We start from the raw sequence: 20,006 nt of genomic DNA, 5'->3' as shown, positions 1-20,006 counted from the left end.
TGTAATAAAGTATTCTGACAATCTGGAAAGGGCTTTTTTTTTATTTATCATTTCTTTCAGGATTTTTTTAAAGCTTGTTTGCGAAGGAGTGTTTGCCCACGGGCAGCTCCACTGAAGCAAGGCTGGGCAAAGACAGCAGAGCAGAAGCCACGGCACAAGGACATCTGCAGGGACCAACCTTTCTACTGGTTTGCTTCCCTCCGTGTGTCACAAGAAACAGAGCACGGGGGCCTGAGGCATCTGAGCCATTTGCATCAAAATGTTCAGACAGTTTCTCCTGCAATGAGACCCTGTGAACCAGCCTGTGGTTTCCAGCCCGAGTATTGAATCACGTCCTTGACCCTGGCAGCTAAAACATCAGATCACTGGTCTCGAAACACAGCTTTTCAGATAGCATGCTTGCTTTAAAGTTTTATTTTTATTCCAAGTCAATCCCAGAAACCCATTTTTTCTCACTTGTTATAAGTATTTTCTCTTCCAACCTACACAGCTCTGCAGGGGGCTGATCTGCACAAATTATGATTGCAGAAGGGAGAGGGATAATTCAATTAGAAAGTAACACATTTCTGCTTCTTGTGTGAATCTGTGTGGTGAGACTCCACGGTGAGTCATAAATGGAAAAATTAAATGCATGTGCGGTCATTATGTCTGTGTGAGGTTTTGACCATTATTTTTTAGGGTGAAGTCATAGATGTAGGTAGGTAGGTAGGTAGGTAGATAGATAAAAGGTAGATGTAGAGTAATATTGAGTTCCTTAGTTTTACTAAATTCTTCACATGTACAACACAAAATACGTTTCAGTCAAATATGCCTTTAGATTTCACAGAAATAACTCTTTCAATTTTGAAAAGAAATACTCCACGTTTAAAATCGGTAGTTATCCAAGTTCTGAAATATGATATTTTATCTTTAGTCGAGTCAGCTCTCTGTCCATATTGAAGTTGTTGTGATGATGATGATGATGATGATGTAGATTTCTTCTTTAGAAGTCCTGCCCATGAGAGCAGCCTGCAGTGCTCTCTGTGAGGAGCTGCCCATACCACGATGTGCTGACTGGTCCAGGACAAGGCTCTGGTGCCATTTCTGAGCACTCAGGCTTTGACATACATGTAAAGCATGATTTGAAGGATTCCAGAAGTCATCAGCTGAAATTATTTCACCTAATTTTAACCATCCTTAGGTATCTGGTCAAAAGGAATTTTTGGTGTGGTGTTTCTGCAAGAAATAGTGTTTGCAAAAAACAGTGTACTTGTTTTGGTCGCCCACAGCTCCATGTTGTTAACTCCACCTGAGATATTTGAGTCTGTGGAAACCTGTGAGGAGCTCTCAGGTGTGACACAGGACATGCAGGAGACCCTTGCCATGTGGATTGGCATCTGGAGGCTGAGCAGGGGTCTTCAGTGCACTTCAGATGGCACCAGATGTCCCTGTCTAGTGTCCCCAACTGAACCTTGCCCAGAGAGATAATTCCTCCTGTCTGCCTTAGAATTCTCTTTCATTATGGGACAGGGAAGCCTGCCTCTCTCCATGGACTGTGTGTCTTGTTCTCAACCCAGAAAAGACTGACTGACTTGGTGGTTCAAGTTAGACAAGATGAATTTAACTTTACTTTTTGTGTAATTCTCTGTCTTTGATCCTACTGGAGCTAGTTTGAAGTCATGAGCCGCTTAGGTCACACAAATGAGACCAGAAAATAACTTCAGAATAACAATATTTAATATTTACACGTATCAGTGAAGCCAGTGATTACAGAGTGGTCAGGACAGATGGCATCCTCATCAGTACACAGACGTGGCACCAAACATCCCCAGTACACAGACATGGCACTAAACATCCCCAGTACACAGACATGGCACTAAACATCCCCAGGGCAGGGCAGCTCGGTACAAGCAGATGGCAGCAGCACATTTACCCCTCTGTGGTGGGGATGATACGTACCAGTGGGTATCTCTGTATCCTGGTCCTGGCACAGCCCAAACTGGCTCCCTCATAGAGATAAAAGTCAGGGAGACAAAGGATGAGGGCAGGGCTGATGTTTAAGGACCACGAAGAGCTCATAATAGCCTTTCTGTTGCAGGTGGAGTATCTCTCAGTCTGACTGCATGCTGGACATTACTTCTAGCTGCCTCCTCGGCTCTTTTCCTGGCTGAATCAGTAGGCTTTAGTTTGTCGTCTGCTTTGGGTGGTAGCATTGCCCAGGCTTCACTGCTTACTATGCACATCAGCTTTTTTAAGCCACCTGGCAAGTTTGCATGCACCTAGTCATGTTCGCAACCCTCCACAGGCCTTACACTTGTTTTACAAAAGGTGCTTCTAAACTTTGTAACGCAGGCTTCCTGCTTCTAGGAGTGAAGCTGTGCTCCAAGGAAGTGTATGTGTGCGCCTCTACTTAGCAAAACTGACATTTCCTTCACCAGTTTGTGTGAAGGGTTTTGTGTGCTGCATCAGAGGATGGCACAGACAGCTGTGTGTGTCTGGAGACTCTGGATCTGTTCAGATGACTTGCAACAATGCAGAAATATGAACAACATTTGTTGGAGAAAACATAAATGCCTCTTTTTGAAAAATGGATTCCAAATACTTTAAATGCACTCAGGTTTTCATAACAGTGTGCATGCGTTCAGGATGGAAAACAATTATCTTACAATTTGCCTGACTCAGGGAAATAAGGGGCACGTCCTACAATTGAGCTTGGAGGAAGTTGTTGAACTGATGGGGTTCCTGAAATTTGCCAGTCATGGACTTCAGGCTTGATCTCGGTTGATGATGGAGAATTACGCAGATCCTTGTTGGGATCCTTGTTGCTGTAACACCACGACTGATGCAATTTGTTGCCTTGCAGATTGTATCTCTTATTTGTTACTAAGCTGCACGTAATTACTACCCGTATTGATTTAATGTTTATCTTCAGCACTTAATTGCTTGTGCATGTGATCTATTCTAGAACAGCCCTGTGTGGAAATTCATGAGACTCCTACACAGTCTCGTGAGGGTAAAATTGATGCTGAGGTTCTCCTTCTTTTTGTTAAACTGGACATAGTTAAACTCTTGTTCCAAAACCTACCATCTACATTGACCTAAATGCTCCTCTAGGGCCACCATGTCTGTCAGGTCCTCCTGAAGAACTGATTTAGGATTGCATTGGATTTGCCAGACGTGACAGCAAGATACCAAAGGAGAAGGGGATTTGGCTCCAGGGTGGCTGAGGGAGGCTGAAAACTGTGCTTCACTTGCCTTCATGCTGCTCAACGTCATATCTGCAGATCCTAACGTAAACTTGGGTCCCTGGGTAGCAAGTTAACAGGAACAGACAGATGAGCTTAAGGCAGGTTTGGGGGAAATGGGAAGCTCTTTACATCCGGCCAGAGCTATTTACATCCTGCTTTGTGCAGCTGATAAAATGTGTACATTGTCCATTGTCACAGGTTGTTTCCCCTATACACAAGAGGGCAAGCGGTGAGCTTTTGTCCAAGGACAAGGACAACCCATCTACATTTTAAGCACAAGCACAGCAGTTGGGACCAGAAAGATCTGTGTTTTTGCAGTACCTGAGATTTAGTAGGAATATTTAGAGAGATGAAAATTTGGAGTCCCAGATTTAAATGATCTAGCCAATTTCCACCTTGATTTCTTTATTAAAAAAAAAAAAGAAAGCATTTTACCTTCCTGAAACTCCTGACTATTTGGGGGTTTCTTTCTTCCCCCCATAAATACAGCACAATGCACTATCCTTAAACATGAATGTGCAGTTCAGGGCATGTCCTGGCATCCCCTGCAGGGTGTTCACATTCCCAAAATATTTGTCTGAAAGGCAATGAATGAAAAGTGATTAATATTCCAGAGGGTATCAGACTTATTGCAAACATCTTGTACAATGAAAATAAACAGTGGAAAGGAAGCAGTGGTGATAAATGAAACTGTAAGAGGTTTTCTACTGTTTTGTGAAACAACATTTTTACTACCAATTAAAAACCCCTCTAATCCTCATCTTTCTCACTTATACATACAGGACAGTCATTACATTTTATCAAAAAGGCTTCTTGAATAGGAAAACAACCATGCAGCTGGGCATGCCAATACATCACACTTCTCATCTGTTTTGAAACATCTGAGGGCTGCGTTGTCCCAGACTATAATGTGATGGAGAGACTGACAATGTGCAAATGCATCTGAGCTGCCTCTGCTCTCCAGAGGTTCTCGTCTGGGGGCTATGCATATCTCTCTGATCGTGTACCATTATCAGAGCCTAAAATACAGAACTGGTAAGAATGCAAAGCACTCTGATACCTTTTACTGCATACCAACCTTTTTCCTCATACATGTGCCACATATGAAGCCAATAAGTCCATTGGCGACTTGAATGAAACAAAGAACAGCCTCAATTGCACCAATGGCCAAGAGAATAGAGAAAAGGACAATATTCCAAAGGATGATGTTTTCAGGTTCTTTGCAAATGCTCCATGTTGTCTGGTTGAACAAATAATTGTATCTGTGATAAAGAAGAATAATTGGCATTGTATTAGAAAATTACACTCTGAGAATGCTTTCACTTGTATGCCATTACAAAAAGGCTTTGCATTTTCTGGTTTACATTTTCTGAACTTGTCTGCACAGTGGGAATTGAATCTCAAATTCTCCTACAGTTGGTAAAAGGTGGTGATTCTCTTTACGATTCCCTTTGCAAGGTTGTAATTGATGACTTGGGAAGAGAGCTACACCTGTACTTTGCTGCATGCTCAAGAATCTCCCTTTTGTTTCACAACTGAAGGGAAAGGTCCCTAATGGTTTTAAAAATGGGTCTCCATAATCTCCATTTCTGCTGCGTTACCTCAGCCCAGCCCATCCATCATCTCTAGCTCTGGCTTGAACATCGTGGTTGCCACGGTTAATCTTAAAGAATCAAAGGAGATCTTTGCTTTGCTTTTCAAAATTAAGCAGAGTAGACACAATTCATGATGATTTAACAGATTAACGTGGCATAGTTGTCAAATACTTCCTTTTGACTGATGAGAGTCACAGCTCATTGCTCAGCAGCCTTTTGAAAGTGTGGTGCATCTTGCACAAAGGGCTGCTGACAAGCACGATGGAAGAAACTCAGGCACCTTGCCCACATGTAAGCCCTTGGTCAAGGAGATGACCAGCTGGAACATGTTGGCTCAAAGGAGTGTGAATTCAGGTGTAGGCAAGGTGGATCACCAGTCCACTTTAGAAAAATTCAGATTTCCTCTAAGAAGGTGTATTTGTGGATCAGGGAAAGCAAGGCTGGAGGAGCCTGCAAGTCATACTCACTCCAGAGTGTTGTTCCTGAAAGGGTAGATGTATTCTCCATCACCCGTATCACACAGAGGGCCCCCAATCAGACCCATTGAGGAGAAGACTGCACAGTACACTCCTCCTGCAAGTCCCAGCAGAGACAGAAACACTGACAGCAGCATCTGAAAGGGAAAAGGTCTTCAGCATCACATGAACAGAGGCACTGACTGTCATGGAAAGCTTACAATTAGTGGGAAGGAAACTATCTATCTGTTTCCTACTATACGCTAAAAACTCATAGCATGATATTTGTGGGATAAAAAATAGTTGACTCCTCACTAGTGCAGCTGTCCTAGATGTTAAAGGATTTCAGACTATACTTGTTTTGCTTTTAAAAGTGGCTAAGACCATAGCCATAATCATTCCATTTTATTATTATAAATCTTACAGCTCTTCTTTCAAAAAGCCAATATGAAGCCAGCATTGGCTTGACATGGTCCTCTGTGCCCAGAGAAGCTGTGGATGCCCCATCCCTGGAGGTGTTCAAGGCCAGGCTGGATGGGGCTTTGAGCAACCTGGTCTGGTGGGAGGTGTCCCTGCCCATGGTAGGAGGTTGGAGCTGGGTGGTCCTTAATGTCCCTTCCAACCCAAGCCATTCCATGATGATATCACATGGCTTGGCATTTCCAGCTCTTCTCCAAGAGCACCCTTTTCAGCCCTTGAACCAACAGAAGCCAAGGGCCAAGCAATTACTGAACCAGGTATGAAAGCAATGGAATATGTGTTAGTTATTTTTGCCAGTTAGTGAGGAATGCAACACAGCCATTCTTATGGCTGCTTTCCTTCACTTTGCAACAGCAAGAAATGTGGTTACCACTGCTGTTGAAGATTCTAACTATACTGCATGTGGCAATGAACCAGTGGTGACTTCAAATGACGTGTGAAGCACTGCTCCCATGAAAGTGCTCCTTTTGTTCTGTGTTGGGGTAGTTCTCCATTAATGGATGGTATGTATCTGGTTGCAGTTTGCATATAGGAGCAAGAAGCTCCTATAGGTGCTACTAATGTTGTGTCTGTGGCAGACTTTCCACAAGTCTAGTCAAGAATCCTTAACAAGGATTTGTGGTTGTTTGCAACAATGCCAAGAAGGAGAAGAGGGCAGAAACTCTGTGGAGCAAATGGACAGAGCCAGGAGAAGACCAGGTCAAGAGGCAAGGCAGCAGGACTGCCTGCAAGCCTGGGGAAGCACGTGGCAAACGCTCCCATCCATGACTTGGATTTGAAGCCGAGCACCTCAGGCCTCCCATTTACCTATTGCCAGCAAATACCGGTGAGGTCTAACAGTCCAAAAAGAAGGTCTAATGTCAGCTGCTCTGCAGAGCTCTGCACTACAGACCCAGATGGAAATATCTACTGTCCACCTTGGAGATTTGTGACATAGTCTCAAAAACTCCTCGCTATCCAGACATGTTTAAGCTGGTGAATGCAATTTCCAACTTGCCAACCAATTACATTACTGCTTTCTGTGCCTTCTTGCCTGTTGCCAGTGTGTGAATTGACTTATTTTGTGTGTTCTTTGCTTCTAAAGCAATCCTTGAGCTACCAGTTGCTGGGATTTCTCATGAGACTTATTTCATCCCAATGATTAATAATTGTCTTATTTTTTTTTGCCAAGCTGGACACTCTTTCTGTCTTTATCTGCATGCTGTCTGAGTTGCATCTTAGCAGAGCGTCATGGTCAGCAAAATGTAGATAATCTGGAATACTGCCCTGGACCAAGGCAGTGTCTGGGTTGTAGCCGATGCCCTGCGTCTCATAATAAGATCACCAGCTATGCCTTGCAGTGAAGGTGAGTGACTGATACCATGTCTGAAGCTCCTGCCTAGCTGAACCATTTCTCCTGATCTGTTTTCTGTTTACTTCATCTGTGCATCTACATCTTGGTTAAATGATCTTAATTATGATAATGATTAGTTTCATCACAACACAGCAGTATGGGAAGTCCCAATGACAATCATGATAGAAAAAGTCAAATGGTCTCTTGCTGTTACTATGTTTGATAGTGGTTAGTACTGGTACCAGTAGTACTTGTCAGTGCTGTCTTTCATGACTGTTCTTTGACACACGATTTTCTCATTTGGAATCTCTTGGCTGCATGGTTGGCTTTGTTTCACCTATTTCCTTTACTGTACCTATGATCACATGCTCAAAGATTTTACTTGTCGCTGAAAAGGGACTCTGAAATGGATGCAGCTGTTAAATTGGCTCTTCTCAGCATTTTCTAGACACAGGGTGGCTTTTACCCATTATATTTACTGTTCTGGAGACTTTTCTAGAGGTTTGTCCCATATTCTATGGAAATCCAACAATTTTATTAACTGTTGGATCAGTTAATAATACTATCTCATCATCTCAACTGTTCAACATTTTCCCTACTTATATTGTTTTCACTTATCACTTTTTTATTTTGTATTTTTATTTCCTCATTTGCATCTTCAGTTGCAAAAAGAAGTCTAAGCTGAGATGCTTGAGTTTGTTGAAATATTTAGTTTTGAGTAGTGTTGGCCAGTTCTCTACCTCTTGCAGAGGTTTTGCTGATCATTTTTCCTAACTTTCTTTTACCATTATCATGCTTTATCCTTCACAAAATTGATTTGTCTTTGCAGAGCTAATGAAAGTTTTTAGCATTGGTTCTTTGAGCATTTGCATCAGCTGCTTTGGGAAAGTTACCAAGTACCTCCTGTCCCAGATGGTACTGCTCTCTACTGCTCTTTTTTCCTCTGGTCTTTGTCTCATACAGATTTTGTTTCTTCTCTGTGTGTTATTTATTTGTTTATATTTTTATTTATTAATTATTATTATTATTATTATTTTATTTTAAGAATTAATATCCTGCCTGCTTATTCAGATATCTCACTTATCTAGGTTTGTTGGTCTGGAAAGATTCTATGGCTATTCTTGTTCTACTAGTAACTCTTAAGAAAGGTGTAGAGTGAAATACTGAGTATGCTTGCTGATGCAATGACATATGCTGTATTTTAGGGGCCTTTTTTCCTCATTGTGCCAGCGCAGCAGGTGTTTTCAGTTGTGTACATGCTAAGCTGCAGGACACTGAAGCTTTCTAAATCTGTTACTTTCCAAAGTCATTACTTCATAAAGCAAGAACAACAAGCCATCTAGGTGTTTTTGCAGGCAACGGCTTAAAATGGATTAATGAAAAAAAGAATTAATCAACGCAGAACATAATCACTGTTAACTGGACAACTTAATATGATGAATAAAAGGATGAGAAATACAGTAATTATTCTTACTGTTGTTGATATTTCAGCAGCATGTAAAGACTGTGATGAAGTCTGATCTATTAAACCAGGAACTGCACAAATTATCACAGGATAGAGTCCCAACCCTGAGGAAAATGGTTATATTCTGTCTGAATAGTCATTCCAATTACTATTTATTTTAGCTTTTTTTTTTTTTCAAAAGCTATTTTTTAGCTTAATTTTTTTTTAGCTTAAAAAAGCAAAAAGGTGGCCAATCTATCCTTCAGACCACAGTGACTCCTGAGTAGCTCTAGTGAGGGCTATTTTCCTGCTGGTGGATGGAAGTTGGTTGGACAAGCCACCAAAGCTGGGGACCCAATTTCAGGTCATCCCAGAGGCACCTTGCAGGGAGCTCTGGCACCCTGGGACGCCGCTTCCATGGTGCGTGTTTGAACCAGCCCCAGAGCTCCTCTGCTCTCCGGAGCCTGGTGACTCACACCATCCAGCCCTGGGTACGCAGCCCGTATGGTCAGGGTGTCTGAGCCACCCTGCCGTGGGTCTCTGCGCATGTCCTCACACTATCCCCAAGGCAAAGTTTCCGTAAGGCTTCTTCTCCTGAAGAAACACATCACTGGTCTTCAGATCTCCCTACAGAAGTTACATCTTCAAAAGGATCAGAGAATATCTTGAGTTGGAAGGGACTCACCAGGAACACTGAGTCCAACTCCCATCTTTCTCCATGCTTGGAAATCACTTTTCCCCAGGGGCTGTGGAGGGGAAATGTTTTAATGCCATCCATAGCAACTCACTTTTTGCTTGTGCCCTCATCTCATTTATACTTTTAAGCCACAGAATGACTTGTACAGCTGCATCTTTTTCCACTTTTAAGAGGTGGACAGTTTCCACAGTCCCAGACAGCCATTTCAAAGCTATATTGTCCTCACCAAAGTTTTCTCTAACGTGCTTGTCAGTAGCTTCATCGTCTGGCCATCGACCCTCTTCCTACAGATACTGTAGAACATAAACTAGTTTCTCAACAATGTTTTTGTTGTATTCCTCTAAGAGCAAACAAGGAAGAGGAGGAACAGTTTGTACAAAACCTCTCAGTGCTGGGAAGCTGCAGACAGGGTACCTGGCCACCGCGGGCCATAGCTAGCACCATCTCGGGCAGTGAAACGGTGGTGGTGGGGAGCACATGGAGGTCTGCAGATGTGGGCTGCTGGGCAGCACTGTGCTGCTGCCATAGTCAGTGGGCTGAAGGAGCAAACCCAGCCTGTCCTGGGACATTTAATGTTGTGTAATACTTAGGGTTGGGATTAAGGGAGAGCGGAGACTGAACTGAGCCCAGACCAGCTGAATTTCCCCACTTACTACTTTCAGCAGGGCACAGGAACACCCACAGCACTGCTGTTTTTCACTGCCGTTTTCTATATCACTCAGAATTTGGAGAAGCAGCTGGCTGTGGCACTGGGCTCGCCGTGCCGAGGCTCACATCCCAGCCCTGCGACTGGCCTACTTGGCCTTCACTAGCAAAATCCTGCTTGCTGTGCATAGGACACCTAGTAAAATCAGTGTAATGACATGTCCCTCGGGATGTACTCGCTGACATCCCAACTAAGAATGTTATTTTGGTATTATGAATAATGAACCAAGTAAAGTAAAACATCTTGAAGAGGTAAAGGTCATTCACAGATCAAACTAAATAATAATTGAAGAGTACAGAAGAGATGCTTTATTGTAATTGAATCTCTTGTTAAAGGCTGTTTCTGGGAGGGAAGAAGACTTAAAAAAAACCAACATTTCTAAGCCAGTTTATTCTTGCTAATAATGATGGCCACACAGAAGTCTGTGCCCTGGGCTTGAAGATTATTGAAGATGCCTGTATAAAATGCTGTTTCATTCTTAATTATCAAGGGAAAAAAATCTCTCTGGCCTTTGTGTGGATGACAGAGAGCCCAAATTACATTTACAGCTCTCATGTACATAACCCTTGGGCAAACACATGCTGTGGGTCAAAGCCTTGCCTGGTGACCAGACACTGGGAAGCAGAGCTGGTTCCTCAGTGCCAGCTGCAGTGGCTCAGGCTTTTAGCCTGGACCAGAAAAGTAGGTGAATTATCTGCCCATACACAGGTAAGCAGGGATGAATCTATGGTAAAGCTAATTGTCATGGAGAGTTATGGAGGAAAGAGGACCAGAAAGAGGAGAGAGGAAAGCAGAAGGAATGGGCAGTTGTCTCAATTTTTAGGATCACTTCAAGCAGGAGAAAGCTGGAGCCATGCTTTACTTTTTGTAGGGTGAGGTGGAGTGTCTTTGTCCCCCTCTACCCTCAGCACTGTGGCTAAATGCTCCTGTACCTCCCTGGCTGAGTATGATTTCCCTCATATCAGTGGCTGTAACATCACAACATTCCTGTTGGCTAACTGAGATCTCAGCCCCAGCCCAGGGACGCTGCAGATCAAGCTCTTCTTCTGCATTTCCCTGACTTGGCTGTTGATGGTGGTGTGACGGTTTGTCATTGTACGTTTCCGTCTGCTGAGCAGCCATTTAAGAGCTATTGTGCAAACCCCGTAGTGCCATTTCAACACATCTACTTACCCCACATCTGTTAGCGCAACATCCTGCTCCACCTGCCCCCAGCATCATGAATGCCGGCAGAATAGCCTGTGAGAAAAGCACAAGCTTAATTCATAGAAATCATAGAATCACAGAATTGGTATGCAGTACTTCTGTTTGGATGGTTTTTAAAGTCTAGGAGCTGGGGCATCGCATTCCTCAAATGCAAACCACCTTCTAGCACTTCTCCATGAGTTGCACCAGCTGCGATGGTGCTTCTTGCTGAAGAGTTTGCTTTCCCTTCTCTGTCTCGGTTGAGTGTTTTAAGCACTGGGATATTGTCCATTCTGGAATGGAAATTTTGAATGTTTATGAAAAAAAAATAAATATAAAAATGTTTTCTTGAGAGAGTATAAATTTCCATGACACAGAAGAAAACGTTTCCCTCTTGACTTTCACTTCAGCAGAATCTAAATAAGTTTATTTATCCCTGCAGCAAGAGTTACGACAGTTTAAATCTTCTGAGCATCCTGCTCTAAATTATAATTGGGAAGTGGGCCTTAAACTTCCTGAAAAACATCGAACTTATGTTCTTTGTACTAAGCTTCTGGAAAACCTACATGATGGACATTACTCAACAGGAAACTCACAATTCACATCAGCTTTCTCCATGGTAATGAACAGGCGGAGCTGGATGATATAGCGGAGTCAGCAATCATCCATGTCTCAGGACATAACGCCACCTTACACAGGTGCTCTGGAGATAGGAAAGGCTGCATTTGGTTTGGTAGCTAGAGGGCAAGAAAGCTTTTGTGGGTCTAGCTGTGCAGCCAATGCGCTCCTGCTGCCTGGCCTCTGCCCACCACTGTCTGTGCAGGCGTCTCACAGAGCAATGTAAGGAGGTAAGTATTAGACAAACTAGGAAATGGTCTCTGTAAAGTTAATGAAAGAAGGAGAAAAAAAATAAGGAAAAGGAAAAAGATGTAAAAAACAGCCTGACTAAATGCTGGAAAGATGTTGTCCCATGTAGGAGAGGAAGAGCAGAATGTCCAAGGTGAATGAGGCTCAGGGAATTTACAGTGCGAATATCCATGTTACACTATGTAGGACAGTGTTATGAAACCTGCTTAGTCTTGCAGCCCATAAATATTCTTCAGTGGATTTCCTCTTAGCTGTGTTTTATGCACCCCTCAGAGGCAGCCTCCAGCATGAGCAGTGGTCATTGGACCACAGTTGGAGGCCTGCAGATGTAGAGAATTGTTTAAAAGACTTTCCTCTTCCTGAAAAAAGCCAGCTCTTAAATAATCACAGGTGATCCCCACGGCAGCCCCAGCCCCAGCATGCTATCATCTGGCCCTCAGGAGAGCTAATGTTGCCCTTTCCTCCAGGGCTGTCTTTCTTCTTCAGAGGTTTCCCATCTAAGCTGTGGGCACTATTCTTTTACTAGCCTGGCTAAGGATGAAGGGTTTGCCTGGCAGCTTTCTTTTTTCCTTTTTTCCTTTTTTCCTTTTTTCCTTTTTTTTTTTCTTTTTTCCTTTTTTCCTTTTTTCCTTTTTTCCTTTTTTCCTTTTTTCCTTTTTTTTTTCCTTTTTTCCTTTCTGTTGTGGTTTAACCCGGCTGGCAGCTAAACACCACACAGCCGTTCGCTCACCCTCCCCCCTCCCTCTCTGGGATGGGGGGAGAGAAACAGGAAAGTGAAGCCTGTGAGTTGAGATAAAGACGGTTTATTAAGACAGGAAAATAATAATAACAATAATAATAATAATAGTGATAATGGTAATAGTATTAACAATAATAATGTGTAAGAAAACAAGTGATGCACAATGCAATTGCTCACCACCCGCTGACCGATGCCCAGCCTATCCCCGAGCAGCCGGCCCCCCACCCCGGCCAGCCACCCCTATATATTGTTTAGCATGACGTCAGATGGTATGGAATACCCCTTTGGCCAGTTTGGGTCAGCTGTCCTGGGTCTGTCCCCTCCCAGCTCCTGCTGCACCCCCAGCCTGCTCGCTGGCAGGACAGAGCAAGAAGCCGAAAAGTCCTTGGCCTGGTGTAAACACTGCTCTGCAACAATTAAAACATCAGCATGTTATCAGCGCTCTTCTCATCCTAATCCAAAACATAGCACCCTACCAGCTACTATGAGCTACTTAACTCTGTCCTAACTGGAACCAGGACACTTTCCTTTCCTTTCCTTTCCTTTCCTTTCCTTTCCTTTCCTTTCCTTTCCTTTCCTTTCCTTTCCTTTCCTTTCCTTTCCTTTCCTTTCCTTTCCTTTCCTTTCCTTTCCTTTCCTTTCCTTTCCTTTCCTTTCCTTTCCTTTCCTTTCCTTTCCTTTCCTTTCCTTTCCTTTCCTTTCCTTTCCTTTCCTTCCCTTCCCTTCCCTTCCCTTCCCTTCCCTTCCCTTCCCTTCCCTTCCCTTCCCTTCCCTTCCCTTCCCTTCCCTTCCCTTCCCTTCCCTTCCCTTCCCTTCCCTTCCCTTCCCTTCCCTTCCCTTCCCTTCCCTTCCCTTCCCTTCCCTTCCCTTCCCTTCCCTTCCCTTCCCTTCCCTTCCCTTCCCTTCCCTTCCCTTCCCTTCCCTTCCCTTCCCTTCCCTTCCCTTCCCTTCCCTTCCCTTCCCTTCCCTTCCCTTCCCTTCCCTTCCCTTCCCTTCCCTTCCCTTCCCTTCCCTTCCCTTCCCTTCCCTTCCCTTCCCTTCCCTTCCCTTCCCTTCCCTTCCCTTCCCTTCCCTTCCCTTCCCTTCCCTTCCCTTCCCTTCCCTTCCCTTCCCTTCCCTTCCCTTCCCTTCCCTTCCCTTCCCTTCCCTTCCCTTCCCTTCCCTTCCCTTCCCTTCCCTTCCCTTCCCTTCCCTTCCCTTCCCTTCCCTTCCCTTCCCTTCCCTTCCCTTCCCTTCCCTTCCCTTCCCTTCCCTTCCCTTCCCTTCCCTTCCCTTCCCTTCCCTTCCCTTCCCTTCCCTTCCCTATCCATTTTCTTCTTCTTTTCTTCTTCTTTTCTGTTCCTTTCTCTTTCTCTTTCTCTTTCTCTCTTTCCTTCTCTCTCTCCTTCTCTCCTTCTTTCTGTCTTTCTTTCCTTTTTTTTTTTTTTCAGTGCCTGATTATAAACTGCTGCCTTTTGATTGGGAATGGAAATTTGCTAGATTTGGCTGCTGTCAGTAAAACGAGGGCTGTGCGTGAGCCATGGCTCAGACAGGCATTTCCCAGTGCTTCACTTAGGCTTTCCATTAGGAAGGATGTTACTGTGACACATGGAGACAGCTTTCCTCTTTACACACTCAACATTGGAAATAAGAAAGTGGAGAGGTTTTCATGTCATATAAAATTTCCATTAGAGAAGCAGTGGATGAGGAGGGATGAGTGGGGCTGTCTGCTCAGCCAAGGGGCGTGCTGATGATCTGGGTATCAGCTGATGGATTAAGACCCCAGGTGGAAGCGGGTTTCCTGGCATGGGGGAATGCCATGCAGCCTGGTCTGTTCTCACTGGGGAGCCAGGATACAGCCCGGGCTCCGGTCATGGGGAACCCTGCCCCTCGCATTACTTCTCTGCATGGCCCAGAAGCCAGTCTCCATTTTCATGCTTCCATCACTTGGAAGAAGGAGCTGATGATAGCGCTTTCTTTCCTCTACTCGTCACCTGTGGGCATTTGTCACGCTGTTCTCTGGAAAACGCGTACACTCAATGCCGTTGTTTGTGGATTGATAATTACTCCTAGTGCTGCCGTCTGAGTTTTCAAGGTCAGCACAATTTTTTCCTCCCCTCTCACTTTCTGTTCTCATTTTTGATGTATGTGGTGCCGGCCACAGGCACACCTCTGTGAAGGCCTTAAAAGAAGGCACATTTTGAATGAGCCTGTGATGCTCTCACGCTTAACATCTGCCTTTCCTTTCATTGAACGCCAATGACTCCTGGGCTTGCAGTGATACGAATTTTCCGCAGGTCTCTCATGTAGTTCCACTTCTTCCTTTAGGCTGCCTTCCACACACTCATGCTTACGTTCGAGCTCAGTGTGAGTAATGTGCCCGAGTGGCAGCTGGAAGAAGAAGGAGGCAAGCTGCTGGTGGAGAACAATTTATTGAATGATCCTATACCACATTTCTGCTGGGGGAAATATGAGTCTGAACCACATCCATTGTAGTTTTCCCATAGACTTAAGTGGAAGCTGCATCATGAGCTGACTGAATGAGATTTGCTTCTTTCTAAGTTAATTATTCTTAAATATTCAGGCTTTTTTTTTTTTGATGTGCAGGTGCCCAGCTCTGTGCCAATTTACCATCTGCCTAGGCTGCATAACAGCCAGTACTTGTCATATGTATGCCACTCGCTTGGCTTTTTATCTGCACTTGGGCGTGAAACAAAGAAGGTACAAGGAGCAGCTTTCTGATGAACCGGAAAGATCAGTGTTCCCAAACATGTTCCCTTCTGGTTATGGATATTCAGATGGAAACAGTTTTTCCTGAGTGGTGGAATGGAGGAACTGGTCACAGAGCATCGCACACAAGCCAGACCCAATCCAGAAGGAGGTGGCTTTGGAGGAACACAGGAGGTATCTGGGATTTAAGCCATTTGCAGCTCCGCATTCACACAGCGTTGGCTGGGTCTCTAATGAATACCTACTGAAACACCTTTCAGTTTTGCCCTTAATATTTTTTTTGTCAGAATAAAATCAGTTAGAGGAGTAAGGAAGGGATGAAATCTCACCATCTCCAGATGAGCGTAGGGGTCAGCATTGTTTTGACTTACGGAGACATGAACACCCACATCACTTTTCTCCCCAGGGGAAAGCACTCCTACTGCTTCTCCCTTACCTGTAGTCTTGACATTGATTTCAGGAATATGTTGTATTCCCGTGACAGGTGACTTTGTCAGTCTTGAAGGCATTTTCTCAGTCTTGTACCCCACCTTCCCAGTTAAGCTGCTCAGATATTTGTGCCCAAGATATTGCTATGATTTTCGTTAAATTAACAGAGGTCCAACAAAACGTAAGAAGCAGAAGCAACACTTCTCTCTTACCAGTATCCCAGCTCCCAAAATGCCATGGAAGAACCAGACCAGATCGGTTATCTCGCTGAGCTGCAGGACTTGCCCGTTGGGGAAGTAGAGGAGGATGTTGGAGACTATAGCACATAGAGCCAGTGGGAACAGGATGATGCCAATGCACCTCGAACACTTCCCTGTGCACATGGTAGCTTGCTGCTGAGGAAAGATGCAGGTAAGTTTGGGTTACTATGGTGTTACAGGCATGGGATTTCAGCAGTTTTCTTCTCTAATGAAAGAAGAACCAGATGTGAGGCAAGAAATGTTCCAGCTCAGACATACACAGGTAATATTGTTATACAGTGTCTGTTCCCTCCAGAGTCTTTTTTTAAACTGGAATTATTCCAGACTGGGTTGCTTTAATTGGATTTATTTAAAATTGTCAGGAGTAAACGAGTTGGCATTAAATGAATGGAGATGTACACTTTAGTTGTTAATGGACGACTGTCTGTCCACTGGGAACACAACTGTGACCACACAAATTGATACCCTGTTGGCAGACTCATGGTGGGGCTAAGGCCATGTGTAGGAGCTTCAGGTTGCCTGGGATGGCAGTCCTAGGAAGCCGATTTAAAAAAACATAAGTACATCAAGTTCGGGGGCTATTTGCCAAGGGCAGGTCACAGAGCCATCCCACCATAATGTGTAAAACTGCAGCTTAACACTCCAGAGCGGTCAGGTTTTTCTTCTAAGATCAAAGAATCATCTGTTAAAATCAAAGAATCGACACAAATGAGGCTCTGGTTGGAAGAGGTCTCTGCAGGTGTGCAGTCCAACTTCTTGCTGAAAGCCGAGTGCCACCAGCACTAGAGCTCTGCATCAGCCATGGCTTTGTGTGGCTGAGCCTTGAAACCCCCATAGGATGGAGCTAAAATGATGTCATTTGAGGACCTGTTACAGGGCTGCCACAGCATCTGGGTGAAAACATCTTTCCTCCCATCTTGTCTGAACCTCATAAGCTGCAAATGTTGCAGTTGCTCTTCACTTTATCCTCTCCTATCTCTCCATCACCTTCATCATCCCCCTCCAAGCCTTCTGTAGGCTGCTATTAGATCTCCCTTCACCGAACTAAACAACCCCAGCTCATACTACACCTGTGCTACAATCTTTAGCCAACAAGAGAAGGCTGATCAATACAAAGCTGGATCCACAGATATTTCTCCATGGAAGGTTGGAAATTTCAGACTATTGGAACTGAGGTTATTGAACTTTCACACTGCTATTAACTTTACGGGACAAACTGATCACAACTTCTTCTGATCAGGGGTTGTTCAGCTTGGAGAAGAGAAGGGGAGACCTTATAGAAGCCTTCCAGTGCCTAAAGGGAGCTTATAAGAAAGACAGAGAAAGACTTTTTACCAGGACCTGTAGTGAAAAGAAAAGGGGAAATGGTTTTAAACTAAAAAAAAAAAAAAAAGGAGTTGAGTAAGATTAGATATTAGGAAGAAATTCTTTACTGTGAGAGTGGTGAGGCCCTGGCACAGGCTGCCCAGAGAAGCTGTGGATGCCCCAACCCTGGAGGTGCTCAAGGCCAGGCTGGATGGGGCTTTGGGCACCCTGGTCTGGTGCAAGGTGTCTTTGCCCATGGCAGGGGGTTGGAACTGGGTGGGCTTTAAGGTCCCTTCCAGCCCAAACCATTCTGTTATTCTTATAACTTCACACCAGCTCAAGGTTTCCAAATGCATAAAAAAAAAACGTGCAGGTTTCTGTCCTCAGAGAAAGTTGGTGATTTATGACAAAAGAGGTTCTGCTTTATGATCAGCACGTAAAATGTAAAAGAAGGATCTGGATACCCACTGTTTTGTTACACACACCTGTGTTATACACACGCACCCATGCACGCACACAAGCCTACGCTTGCTACGTGCAAATAGTTTTTGTAATAGCCAAGGCAGTAAACAGTGAAACCTGCCTCAATTTAGTCATGTGCATTGGCTAATCCTGAAAGTTTTGTGTCAAAAGTTGGTGTTGGGAAGATATTAAGCAGAGTAGGAGTACAGAAATCAATCCAGGTTGGGTTCCCAAGCAAAAAAGCCCAGGCAGAAGGCAGTATGAAGATCTTTGAGACAGACAGAGACAGACTGAACCCGGCTTTGATGACAGAATGAAGACAGCAAAAAGGTGAGGTAAGGCATGAAGACAGACCTGTGTTCTCAGACCTCTGATTTGAAGGGATTCGGTATATTGCTGCGAGGGCTCTGCAATTGCCAGAGACTTCTGAGTTTGCATTTCTACAGCAAAAAATTGCATTGTTCTCTGTTGCTATGAATTTAATAAGAGCACTCTGCTCATATGGATTATCTTCTGAGTACTTTATAATCACATTATGCATTCTAATCCAGCTTTAAAACAAGTTATCTGGCATTAAACTATTTCAGAAAGGAACGTTTAACTTGGTTTATGGTCATTACCTATTGTTTATATAATGCTCAAAATTGGGCAGGGCATTTTGCAAGCATCTGGAAAAAAGCCCTGACTTAAAAAGATAAAAATCTGACCAGACTGGCAATGTGCAAAGGAAGGATGAAGCAGGGAGGGGATGGAAGGAAAAAAAAAAAAAAAAAGGTATTTTAACTGTCTTTCTCCAAGTGCCAAATGCATTTGGTATTTTTTATTATGTTGACCTTTGCCTGCTCTCCCGTTTCATTCCCACTTTTGCTTTTCCACTCGTTTGCCCAGCTTCACCTGCTCCCCCCGCAGAGAGGAGCGAACAAGCACGGGCACAGCCTTTTCTCCTTGCGTACAGCTCGGTCTTGTCGGGGAGCTGCACGCTCTCCTCCGCATCTCTCGCACGTAGCTGCAGGGCCTAATTCTCACCTGGAGCTCGGGAGCAGGACGCCGCTTTGGCTGGGAGAGCGCAGGTTTACGCCGGGAAGGATCCGGCCCTGACCTATCTCAACACCAATTCACACTGCAAGGAGAATTCAGGCAACCATCAATCGCCAGATCTAACGAGAGCCTCCACCACCAAAATCAACGCAGCTCTGTGACCTGTGCACATCACAGAGAGGATCTGGCCGTGTTATTACAGCTTAGGAAAACACTCTGGGTTGCCAGAAGCGCTCCAAATGCTTTATTAATTCAGCAAACAAAAGCACTCTCTGCAGCTTCGTTAGGCGAGGCGCTGAGAGTGAGCTTCTAATTTCAAGCTAGGGCTTTAGAAAGTTTTGTTTTGTAACGCTGAGAGAAGGAATACCACTGCTTACCTTTTATACGGGCCTAAGATGGCCTCCAGGCCCCAGAGCTTCCCACGGCCTGCGTCCAGCTTCCCAGCTCCCCTTTCCTGGAGCGTGGCAGTCCGAGAGAGGCACACCGATGTTTTCGGGTGATGGCCTCTGTTAAACAAATAGTGGTTCCTCTCCAGAGAATGAGGAAATACCCCAACTTGTTGCTGGTTGGCCAGCACGAGGTTTGCGCGCCACCCTGCCCGATCGATTACTTGAGGGCAGCGTTCCAGCGGTCAATGCCTCAGCCCCCCAGGACATGAATTTGGGATCGGTGGAGCCCTCTCCACTGCCAAAACCATTTCGGCTATGTGCAGTTGTAGAGGGGAGGAGAGGCACATGAAGAGGAGCACCCTGTGCTGTGCAGAAAGCACGGTCAAAGCACAAGGCAGTGGTACAGCAAACTCCATCAGTCGGTGCAGAGTCATCTTCTGCACAGCAGGCTTTTGTTGGTTAAAGTTTGGCTTTGGCTTTGCTCCAAAGCATGCTGCTTTCAGCCCAAAAGGGAGGGTAGGAGTGATAGCTCAAGGGGTGAGAGACAAGGGCAGATAACAATCTTGCAGGGGAGTAAGGTGTGGTTTGGGGATTATTCCCACTCTTCATCTCACTGGCTTTCTTCTTTCAGTAACCTCTTCTTGTCTTTGGAGAAAAATTCTCACTGTGAAAGATTGGTCACGTAG

At 44.6% G+C, this 20,006-nt stretch overlaps 1 protein-coding gene across 2 annotated transcripts; it reads right to left on the bottom strand.

Annotated features, from left to right (window-relative positions):
- Positions 1-1,698: 1,698 nt before the first annotated feature.
- On the bottom strand, positions 1,699-19,450 carry LOC310896553 (transmembrane 4 L6 family member 1-like). Of its 2 annotated transcripts, none has more exons than XM_083828965.1 (6): positions 19,309-19,450; positions 16,079-16,258; positions 11,111-11,176; positions 5,290-5,435; positions 4,306-4,489; positions 1,699-3,804 (listed from the first exon to the last, which is right to left on the bottom strand). In XM_083828965.1, the coding sequence occupies exons 2-6, from the start codon at positions 16,247-16,249 to the stop codon at positions 3,784-3,786; spliced, it is 588 nt and encodes a 195-aa protein (XP_083685091.1). In that variant the 5' UTR covers positions 16,250-16,258; positions 19,309-19,450; the 3' UTR covers positions 1,699-3,783. The 2 variants fall into 2 exon arrangements, with proteins under 2 accessions (XP_083685091.1, XP_083685090.1); XM_083828964.1 differs by having other exon boundaries at positions 16,079-16,261; positions 19,309-19,444.
- Positions 19,451-20,006: the final 556 nt, after the last annotated feature.

This window comes from Anser anser (assembly GCF_964211835.1).
Source record: "Anser anser genome assembly, chromosome: 1".
NCBI lineage: Eukaryota > Metazoa > Chordata > Aves > Anseriformes > Anatidae > Anser > Anser anser.
The sequence above is the reverse complement of the archived record's forward strand: the minus strand, read 5'-3'. Positions and strand labels throughout refer to the sequence as shown.